The 11,688-nt window shown below is 38.1% G+C and overlaps 1 protein-coding gene across 1 annotated transcript; it reads left to right on the top strand.

The window, feature by feature from the left end:
* Positions 1-1,648: 1,648 nt before the first annotated feature.
* Positions 1,649-9,992, top strand: LOC146323773 (mitochondrial coenzyme A transporter SLC25A42-like). Its single transcript, XM_084722888.1, has 8 exons — positions 1,649-1,969; positions 2,382-2,541; positions 4,783-4,894; positions 5,146-5,171; positions 6,508-6,674; positions 7,281-7,397; positions 7,531-7,682; positions 8,636-9,992. Exons 2-8 carry the CDS (start codon positions 2,455-2,457, stop codon positions 8,959-8,961), a joined length of 987 nt encoding a protein of 328 aa, XP_084579014.1. The 5' UTR covers positions 1,649-1,969; positions 2,382-2,454; the 3' UTR covers positions 8,962-9,992.
* The last annotated feature ends 1,696 nt before the right edge of the window (positions 9,993-11,688 follow it).

Here is an 11,688-nt window from a genome sequence, read left to right as displayed (position 1 = left end):
TTAGAATTCAAACTACACAACTAAGGGCTAATTTGTTGTGTCCTATCTAATGTTTGTCAAACTTAACATTAGTCACTAGTACTCTCTTGATCTGTTCTGCAACAAACTGTGGACCTAACCTGCTCGCTGGCTGGTTTTCTTTAACAAACCTGCCAGGAGGAGGAGTTTCTCTCTGACTCCTCCCTTCCTGCAGAGCCTGAAGGTGCTGTTTGGTACATCGTTTCATTTCCTCATTTATACAGTTGCATTAATACGTTCTAATATGTGCTTTGATATATCAAAGCACAGATCAGAATGTATTAATTTGCAGAAGTTTACTTTTTAGAAACATGAAATCCAGGTTATTAGTTTGTTGACCTAGATCTATCTTTAACATGAACACTTATGTCATCATTCTGTCAGCGGTGCAAGAACAGAGACAGCAATCTGTCACATTGTGGACTAATCATCAACTGAGAATCAAATCTATTGATTGTCCATCTTTATAACATTGTGACTTTGTGGACATTGAGACAGCTGTACCACTGCAGTCAAACATTTACTGTAGTAATCACTGTTTAATCTGTACAGGACACTGATCAATGAACAATCATCTGTCATACTGTGATTGGTCAAACTGATGAAATATTCCTATGATAGTTATCATGTCATGTTGAAGATGATGTGAATATTTGTGAGTGATGGTGAGTGTGGCGCAGCTAAAGCCGCTTTAGGATCATGAAACTGAATCAAATGTAGTTTAAAGCTGAGATTTTTAACATAGGCTCTTTTGAGAGCATTTCATGTGGAAACATTTACACACTTTAAAATGTAGAATAGTGAAATTCAAGTCTCCTAAAGCCTCAATGTGCCAAGTTGACTAAAAGAGTTATTTACACCATGTTTATAGCCTGAATCTTCACTGTAGATCCTTAGCTCGGAGCCATGTTCATGTGCACATGTACACTGTCTGAACTGGGTGTATTTGTTGTGACAGTGTGCAAACAGCATGCTGGGACATGAGGACACTTGGATTACACCAGACAAGCAGCATGGAGGCCTTTTATGTTTTATTTCCAGTTGTTTTTCATGTTTGACTGGTCAAACTGGTCATCATTCACTTAAATTGTGTGGGAGATTCTGCAACACTGTTTTCCTGTGAAACTCCAGCAGTGTTTTGCGGACTAACAAAATAAACCCGACCCTAAATTGGCGTAAGGGTGAGTAGATGATGACTGAATTTTAATTTTTGAGTGAACTATCCCTTTAAGAAGCTGGAAACAGAATTTTTTCTTTTTTACTCAAAACAATAGTTGACAACTCATCGGTTAAATGTTGCAGCTCTTCTTGAAATGACTTATCGTACTTTACCTGAGTATCAACTTATTTGCTGATTACTCTTGATAAGTATATAATTACAAATTTGTTCATTTTCTTTTAGTTTAGTTTTGGCTGATTTTTTGTGTGTGTCAAAAACGCTTTGAAACTATTGTGTCTGCACAAACAAGTATTAATCATGGCAACATGAAAACAGTGCACTTTCTGACATACGGGTAAACCTGGCAACCCAATGTTGCATATAACCTCGCGAGATTTCATCCAAAAAGCGACACTCGCTCATGGGTAGTGTAGTCCAAAATTCTGGCATACGCTGTCCCAGTTTCTTTAAGACCTTGAAAAGCCCAAATAATCTTGTGCGCAGATACGTGCAGCAGCAGAATTTCCTCGCGGGCGGCTCGTCTATAAATAGGCAGCACGCTCTCCGCCGCTGCAGCTCGACACCTGTCTTTTACCGTCAGCTTCCGAAACGTCAACAACGTGAAAAGACGCGCGGACACCTCGCAGCGGCGTGTTGCAACTTATAAGAGCAACTGGCCAGCCTCCAGCGAGCAAACGAGATGTGTGCAGCAAGACTCTGCAGGGCTGACTGGTGACCAACATAACACTACGAAGACGTGTAAACACGGGGACCTTTTAAACACACGTCAAGGTAACAAACTGCAGCATCTCATCAATAATCACCCAGATTCATCTGCAGTAACGATGCATATAGGATGCAGGCTTGTTTCTGATTATTTGTGTAATATTCGCAGTTTATTTATTTGAGGTGTGGTCAATAAGTTATTCTCTGCACGCAGCACTTTTGGGAAATTGACAAATCGGTCAGACTGATGATTGATAGATATATGAACGGTATATCTGCTGATGTCCGAGAAAAGGCCGATCGATCCGTTGTAATGCAATATGTTGTTTACAAGCCAGACTGTTGGTGTAGGGTACAGAGGCGTGCGCGTTATCACGTCCTGTCGTTATGATAAAGATACTGAGGCAGTGCGACACGGCGGGCTGTTGTCACGTTAAGTAAAGTCTCTTTCTTCTCGCTCTTTCATGTTTTCTCGCAGATATTCCTCTTCCGTGGGATTTTCTGGATGAGTGACTGTCTTCGCAGCCCTCGGTAATCTGCGAAGGGCACACATGGCCCATGGTGTGAACGAGCACCAGAGCCGTCTGCCTGTGGCCCAGGCCACTGTGCTGGCTCTGCCCCCTCCCAGCCCAGCAAAGGTCAGTTTTATTATTATTATTATTATTATTATTATTATTATATTCTGCCATGACTCATTTACAGGTTCTGCCTAACTACTAATGAGTATATATTTAACTTGTTATGGCACAGTAAAGCCGTTGGGATATTGTTTACAAAAGCTTAAGTTGGAAGTTGTGGCACAGGCCTGGTCATGGACCAGAGTGATGAAACCCTGTCTGTCAGCTGTTTGTACAGTATGACCTCTTTTTTAATCCACGTGCATTATAACTGAAATTGCCTTACAGTGTTGTCATTATTCTAGAATTTCAAACTTACATGCAGCACATTACCTTAAAAATGTCGATAATAATAAATTCAATGAATAAGACGGACATGATTAGAGTACTGTGAACAGTTAAGTGGAAAAGTAGGTTAATGTGTTTTTTTTTTTTTCCTTTCTTTTGTATCTTTTCTTTTGTATTTTTTTCTTCTTTTTTTGGGTTCTGTTTTATGTATGTAGGTATGAATGTATGTGTAGAAATATAAGAATGAAGATGAAAACAATTTTGTTTCACTGGGTGGATGAAAAAAGAGATAGATTTACATTGCAATAATGTGTAAATACTGAATGGACTGTAGTTGTAAATGTAACATGAATTTATTGCAATAGAAGTAACAAAAAATGGCGATATTTGATACCATAAAATAAAAATTTCGATTTTTATTGCAAGATAAACAAGGCTGCAACATGACAACAAGAAACCTTTAGAATCTTTGTTCTCCTGACATCAGGCCTTTAAAAATAACTAAATATTTAATTAAGTAATATTGATCTGTATGTAGTGAATGATGAGTGAAATGAGTATTGAAAGCATTTCAGTTATTCAAAATCAATATTTATCAGTAAGTCAATATTTTTGGACACTGCTCCTTTAAAATGCTCCATTTCTGAATCTGTTCTGTTATCACACTGTTGTAGAATTTCCCTAGAACAAACTTTACTGTCTGGCTCTCAGGCTGTGCTCCGTGTCGTGGGTCTGTTGTTGTGACACAGAGCCTTCCTGCTGCTATACATACATTTGAAGGACATGCCTCCGCCGGTACACTGCTGTAAATAGCAGACAGATGCCAGCTAATCTAAAGCTGGCCTTAGTTACAAAGCGATACGGCAGGTGGCATTGAATCAGGTTAGGGTTTGTCAGTGTGCCAGAGTATATTTACAGATTTGTTTTCTTTTTACTGATATGTAAGCCAAGCTATGTAGGCCAATACTCTGTTACAAGTAAAAGTCATGGAATCAAAGATTTTCTTGAGTAAAAGTACAAAAGTACTGGCATGAAAATATACTTTAAGCACCAAAACTAAAAGTACTCATTATGCAGGTCAATTTCAGAATAATGTATATTTCATTATGTGGTTCTAATTATCTATGCTTTAATTTGGTAGAGGTGGAGCTAATTGAACTAATTGTACTTTATTTGCTGGGTAGCTGGTGAATTTTGTTCTTTCTTTGAAATTCTGAAATGTAGTGGAGTGTAAGTATAAAACAAGAGAAAATGTAAAGTACAGGTACCTCAAAATTGTACTTAAGTCTCGTACTTTAGTAAACGTACTCCACCACTGGCTGGCAGACGGTATATGTCGCTAAAAAGGTGAGTTTTTTAATCATATGATGAGCTGTAAGAGTTAATCAGAAACCTACATTTACATGTTAAGGAGTGAAATCCAGAACTGTATCTTCCTTCCTCTGGCTGAAGTTGTGAAACGTGTTTTTTGTACCGAATGCTCTACTTCTTCTTCTTATCAGTTAGTGGGATTATTTATTGGGTTCAACTGTCCTTTCCAGCTGAATGAATGCTCATGTGCATACATACACACACACACACACACACACACACACACACACACACACACACACAAACAGCTCTGCTTCAGCGAAGCGTCAGTCAGTGTTATCTCCTGTGATTTTGTCAAAACAGTTGAGTCACTCTGGCTCTAATCCGCCTGCATATTTTTCTGTTTTGTCACAGTAACTTTGCTGAGGCATAGATACAGGAGTGTTTGTGTTGATAATCATGTAAAGTTTGTTGAGATCAAACAGCCACACAACGAGAGATACATTGTTAAAACTACTTTCTTTCTCCATGCGTTAAAAAGTAATCCAGTGTGAGGTCGTAAAGATATCTTTAGTCATCTCAAGGGTCAGTGTGAAGTCAGTCTAACGTGACTGAATGTCCTCTGTAGTAATGCAACGTGAACGTGTCTGTGTGTCCAAACAGGACTTGAGACCCAGATGGACAGCACTGGAGTCCCTGCTGTGTGGGGCATTTGCTGGAGCTGTAGCTAAAACAGTTATTGCACCTCTGGATCGGACCAAGATCATTTTCCAAGGCAAGACTGACGCTCCGCAAACACATTTCTTTCCGAACAAAGAATTCACAGACAGACAATAGGCTACTGTATACATAATATATACATAACTTCAACACTACTGTGTTTTACACTCAAAATAAAAAGCAACCACTGTTCTTCTGTTTGTTGTAACTGTTCTTAAGTAATTGCTAATCCTCTTAGTAGATGTTTAGCCTGCATTAGAGAGTGTGTTGTTTAACCCTGACGTGTGTCCTGTTGCTGTTCCACAGTGTCCTCAAACAGATTCTCAGCTAAGGTGAGTTCAAGTTTCCATCTTAGCAGCAGAATCGGTCACTGATGTGTTCTAGATAATCGATGTATTGTCTATCATGTATCACCTACAAAAGCACTTGGTGGTTATAGCTTCTCATATGAATATTCCTTTGCCTTTCTTCATTTAATATAATTCCAAATTGAGCACTTTTGTGTTTTTGTGACTGTGAAAAAAGCAAACGAGACAAAACAAGTAATTTTAGGTATTTAACGAAGGTGTACTATGCAGGATTTTCTTAAAAAATAATGCACAGACTTGTATACAAATATCCATGTCAATCATCATTAATGAGCCACTAGAAGTCTGTGCTGGTGTCTGTATCTGCAGAATAATCACAAAGCTTTTCCAAATGTTTTCTAAGAATTTCTCTTTAAGGTTAACAGTAGAGCTTGGTAAAGATAAAAGTCATTCACAAAGCATCTTAGCCCCTAAAAGATCTCCTAAGGTTATAAACTGTGAAGAGTAGGGAGGAGAATGTTTAGCAGGCCTAAGACTTTGAGTCAAAAGACAAATCACTTTTTAAAAACCGTGTTACATGGTGTTTTATTTAAAAAAAAGAAACTGGACAAGGATGATAAACATTAACCTCAGAAATGAAAGTGATTACAACACTAAGATATATGCAACAGTGCAGCAGTTATGACAGTTACAACTTTCCATCAGCAGAGTGATCCAACAATTACAGCACTTTCACGGCCCTATATGGTTCATTTTATTTCCACTGGATGTCCACAAAATGGCATTCACTGACACAGCAGGCTTTCCACATTAATATCAAATATATTACGGACTAAAATTACCGGCTTGGTAAATAAACATAAGCAAATAATCGATCAACTGTCAGCATGTGAACAGGCTTCTGCAGAAGTAGGCTTGTGTTTTTAAACATAAGCATTGCTTGCAATTTATTCAACAGAGTTCTAAAATAGTACTCATAATTACACCTTGTCTCGTCTGTCATAATGGAGACTAGATACTATTGATTTTACTGTCCAGTCTATTCTAAGAGTGCATTTGCTTCTTTTTTTTTCTTTTTGGTTCAGCCAATCACATTCTTTAAAAGAATGAGTCAATCCTACTTATTATTCCGTTAAGATGATAAATGTTTGACTTTTTATATATAAACAATCAATAAAATTAATACCTTATAATTAACAAAAAAACAACCTTAGTTGAAGCACTAGAAAGTATCTATTAAACAAACTACACATGATTGTACAGCTTGGACACATCAAGATTATCACATTAGATTATTAGATGTGGAAAATGTGAAGGGCTACCGTCTTTGCTCCTAACGCCACATATTCACGACCCTCAGGAGGCCTTCAGGCTCATCTACTGCACTTACATGAAGGATGGGCTGCTCAGTCTGTGGAGGGGGAACTCGGCCACCATGGTGAGAGTCATGCCCTACGCGGCCATCCAGTTCTGCTCACATGAACAGTACAAGAAACAGCTGGGAGGCTACTACGGCTACCAGGGAAAGTGAGTAGAGAGCTTGTTTCTCTGTAGTAGTTCAGTGGTCCTCTTTTGTTTCTTCTGATAAGCAGAGAGAAAATATAAGAACAGAAAAAGAAATCGTACTAATGTATTATAGTACTATATACAACAATATAAAAAAAATAGAAATAAGAGGTGTAAAATATGACAACAATATATACAACAGACACATAAATAGAGTAAAAACAACAATAATGAGAGGGGGGACAAGTGTGTTACGATGTAAATATTATAAATAGAAGTAAAGGTTGGTTTAAATGCACTGTATAAATAAATAAATACAGTTATGATGTGAGTGTAACCAGTGTATTACACTACTGAATTATAATTATTGCACAGAGTATTAAACTCTTTAAAATTTAAACAATTAATGAGTAAATGTTGGTATATTAACACACTAAACTAAGATGGTGAACAAGGTAAATATTAACCCAGCTAAACATCAGGATGCTGGCTGTGTCATTGTGAGCATGTTAGCATGCTGATGTTAGCATTTAGCTCCAAGCGACACAGTGTTGATTCTTAGTTGTGTTTTTTTAATCAACAATCATCATTATTATTTACTACAGATTATTGTGTTGTTTGTTTCAGAGCTCTGCCTCCTTTTCCACGCTTCCTGGCTGGTTCTCTGGCCGGCACCACTGCTGCTATGCTTACCTACCCTCTGGACATGGTGCGAGCCAGGATGGCAGTCACAGCCAGGGAAATGTAAGCACCCGCCACTGGGAACCAAGGCGTCCCTGCTTCTGTACAGATCCACCCTTTGTTTGTATTATTAATCACACAGTAGCACACATGATGGCAAGGAGTTTGGTCCAGTCTTTGTTTTTTGTTCGGACAGGTACAGCAACATCATGCATGTCTTTGTGCGGATCTCCCAAGAGGAAGGCGTGAGGACTCTTTACAGAGGCTTTACTCCCACAATCCTGGGTGTCATCCCGTACGCAGGGATCACATTTTTCACATACGAGACCCTCAAGAAGCTACACACAGGTACAGGTCACTTTCTTTTCCTTTAAAGGGATAGTTCAGATTATTTGAAGTAGGTTTGTATGGGGTTAGGGTTAGGGTTATGGTAGCTGACCACACACCCAGTTTGGGAAAGCAGCAGGAGTCCTGGTGTAGGACAAGTTGTGTCATGTTTTGTGTCATACTGTGGGTAGGACCAGCAACAAAACATGTGTTAGCTACCTAAAAAAAAATCCAGCTAAAAAAACAATCAATAACAGTTAGTGTATGCTAAATTTAGAATGCTTTCTTTGTTTTCCCATCAGACAGCCTTTTCCAGCAGAAAACCCTGTTATATAAGCCAAATATTGCTGTGTCCAAGCCAATCAAACTCCATAAACAAAACCAGTAATTTTATCTCGTAGAACATCGGAGTTGCAGGTCTACCACTGCCGTGATCTGTTAGTTTGTTAGTGTTGTTGACTTTGGTGACCCCACACTATCCTTTTAAAACAAAAACACAAGCAAACTAAAAGATCCGGCAGTAGCTGCATTATAACTCCGTGTTCTGTAAGGTAAAAATACTGTTGTCACCAATGGAATCTGGTTGGTTTGGAAAGAGTGATATTTGGCTTATATAACGGTGGTTTCCCATCATAAACAGCTGTTTGACAGCAAGCTAAAGTGGTGAAAACATTGTAAATATAGCATACATTTTAACCTTTTTTCCCCCATGTAAAAAAAACCACTGCTGACGTTGTCTACAGTGGTACATTACATTGCCTTGCATCTGTACTAGTACTTCTAGTAAACTGCTTCTTCAAACTGGGTTTTTTGTCAGTTGCCATCTACTGTAGATAATAAACTAACTATCAGTAAGTACCTCATGTAACCTCACTTCAAATAATCCAAACTCTCCCTTTAATACCTGCAGAGATTTTGCTGAATAAAAACATGTCATTCAAACATTCAACTCATGTTTCTTTCTCTCGCTGCAGAAAAAACAAAGCGATCCCAGCCATATCCCCACGAGCGCTTGGCTTTCGGTGCCTGTGCGGGCCTGATTGGACAATCCGCCTCATACCCTCTAGACGTGGTACGTCGGCGCATGCAGACTGCCGGAGTCACCGGCTCATCATACGTCACTATTATTGGGACCATGCGTGAGATTGTAACACAGGAGGGGGTCATACGTGGACTATACAAAGGCCTGAGCATGAACTGGGTTAAAGGGCCCATCGCCGTGGGGGTCAGCTTCACCACGTTTGACATCACGCACAGCCTTCTGCTCAAACTGCATCAGATGAGCTACTTCACCCACTGAACCGGTTGGGAGTGATGGAGGGATGAAGAAAAGCACAGATGTGACTGACATGAGAGAGGTGGCCAACTCTGTCACACGGCAATAACATGACTCTGCAATTGGTCGGTGCAGGACCGACCCCTTCAGGTAGGGTGTCAGAGGAGTGGACAGGAGATACACAAAGAAACACCGTATTTCGTCATTTGGTAAACGCACAAATGTCAGGATTCACTGTCGGAGAGAGTGAGGAGACGAGAAAGAGGTGTCTTAAAATTGTCGTTCACACAATCACAACTGTTTTGAAATCATGGCGCCATCTAAAGTGATTAAAGGTGGATGAAGACTTTTTGATGGATGGATGCAGAGTACTTTGTTTGTGCTGTGTCAATGAGATAATGCTTGCACTTTATGAATCCTACAGTGTTCTTTCAACTTAATCCTGTGTTAACAGAGAGTACTTATAATGAGTTTTATTGCTTTTAATTTTAGAAGGAAATTTTATTCTTATTTTAATCACATAGTTATATTTTCTGTCTTCAGATTGCTTGATCATTCACTTTTATGATTTATAATGGAGGGCGGATTATGCAATATGTTTTGTTTTTATATCAATTTTATGATGGTGCCAATGTGGATTGAATTGAAATTAATTGAGGGAATGATTGTACAGTGGGAGGGTGATCATGTCAGCAGGACTGCACAGTTTCACTGTCCATCCAGCACTGAGGAGGTGTGATATGATGTTAAAATGTCTAATCAAATATATGAGAAATAAATCTATATTTGTTTATGTGCAGATTGTCAAAATTTCTTTTTTTTTTTTTTACTGTACTCACATTGTTGTGCAGATTCTATCATTGATTTTCTTTGATTGTAAGGCGTTGTTTACCTGAAAAAAACAAACAAAAAACAAATATGCCAAAGCACTAAACTGGAGTAATTATTCTTTCACTGCTAATCTACATTTCAAAGATACTGTCTCTCCAAAGATGTGAGTTTAAAGTTGTTTCAAGTTAAACCGAGCCGTACAATAAAGTGTCCGTCAGCAACAACCCTGAGCAATGAGTCCTTTTGTCCACTAGAGGGAGCCATATGATCAGAAAAGTTCATCACACCATCAGGAACATTGAGGACTCGTCCTAATTTGGACATGTGAACTGGAATGGAGCAGTTAAAATTGTTTTTTTTTACTGACCACACAAATATCTTTAATTTTTAATGGTAAAATTGTTTACAGAAAAGAAATGGCTCTTAATCACCACTCTGTAAATAATGCGTTGTGTCTGTGTTTTACACCTATTTCCCGTAAGGACTGTGTTATATTTTAAAAACATAAATAAATGATGATATCCAATATTTCATGTATGATCATTTAAAACTATAGTATAGGTCTATATGCTGCATCAATCTGATTAATCATATCTCACCCACGTGTGTGTGTGTGTGTGTGTGTGTGTGTGTGTGTGAGTGAGTGAGACCACTACAGTGTCACTTCACTGTCAGTAGATGGCAGCATTGAGTAGCTAAACATCTCTGTGTATCCTGAACCATTATGGAGGTTAGTTAGGCTCTGATCACCTCGTGGCCTGAACTTGACCTGCCCTCTGCTCACTGAGACACCTTTTACTCTTATTTTACTCATCTGCATTTTATTGAATTCAAACATAATGTGTAAAAAAAAAAATATATATATATATATATATATTTGGGCTGAAAAATACTGGGCTAATTTTTATGTGGCAATGTTTTAAAGCAAAATTTTGTAAAATAAAATTAGCGAATTCATACGACAAAACACTTCATAGGCTAATTACATGCTGAAATTTGTAAAAACAATTTATGTAATGTACCTTTTCAATTTATTATTTACACACAGATGTTCTGATGTCAAAATGATGGTGATAATGCAATTGAAAGAGAATTATAATAGTTTAAATCTGTAAGAAAATACAACTCTTTCCCCATCTTTGCATAATATTTATTAATTCTCATTTATTATCTTTGGATTTTTTCTATTAATTAACTTATTTTTTTATTACTAAGACTACCTTACCCTAAGACTGATTTAAACCTTGTTACACAATCAACAAAAATATCCAGAAATAATTGAGTATCCATGATAAATAAACATTAAAAAAACAAAAAGGGTTTAATACAAGTATTGAAAATTTTAATCACACACTCTTTACATTCATTTTTTACACTTCCTTCTAAATAGATGCACACATGAACCCAAATCATAATATCACATTAATTAATTTTTTGATAAAACATTGCTTTATACTGTACATTATTGCTTAAAAAGTTTTAAATATTTCAATATTTATTAATCACATCTGAATTAATGTTTCAAACACATTTAAATAAACCAGATATTTGAGTAACAGTATGCAGCTTTCAAAGGTTTTTTTTTTTCCATGCTCGTGCTGTTTTGCAGCGCTGGTTAGTGCGCATGAGCCGTGACTAAATCTGAATAGCAGGTGAGCGTGTGCCCGCTCCGTCCGTCGCATTGGCGATAGCATCATCCACCACCTGAAACTGCTTCCTTTTCTGAGTGTCGTCTCCTGAAGTTCACGTCTGAGGAGCAGCTGGACGGAGGGGATCCATGCCCTCCTTCCATCTGTCCGCCCTCCATCTCTCCATCTCTCCGCCATCCTTTCCTGCCTGTATGACCTTGACTGTGAATTATGGGATATCCTGCCACCCCACAGTGTGCAGCCACCCAGCCTGGTATATTGCAACAATCGA

This window comes from Lutjanus erythropterus, chromosome 7 (genome assembly GCF_056507025.1).
Source record: "Lutjanus erythropterus isolate fLutEry1 chromosome 7, fLutEry1.hap2, whole genome shotgun sequence".
Lineage (NCBI taxonomy): Eukaryota > Metazoa > Chordata > Actinopteri > Lutjaniformes > Lutjanidae > Lutjanus > Lutjanus erythropterus.
This window is presented reverse-complemented; position numbering and strand designations above follow the sequence as displayed.

Excerpts from the sequence above, each read along its gene's own strand:
- LOC146323773 (XM_084722888.1), top strand. The coding sequence starts at position 2,455 with ATGGCCCATGGTGTGAACGAGCACCAGAGCCGTCTGCCTGTGGCCCAG. Across the intron at positions 2,542-4,782 it reads CCCCTCCCAGCCCAGCAAAG|GACTTGAGACCCAGATGGAC; the intron begins GTCAGTTTTATT and ends GTGTCCAAACAG. Across the intron at positions 7,398-7,530 it reads GCAGTCACAGCCAGGGAAAT|GTACAGCAACATCATGCATG; the intron begins GTAAGCACCCGC and ends TTGTTCGGACAG.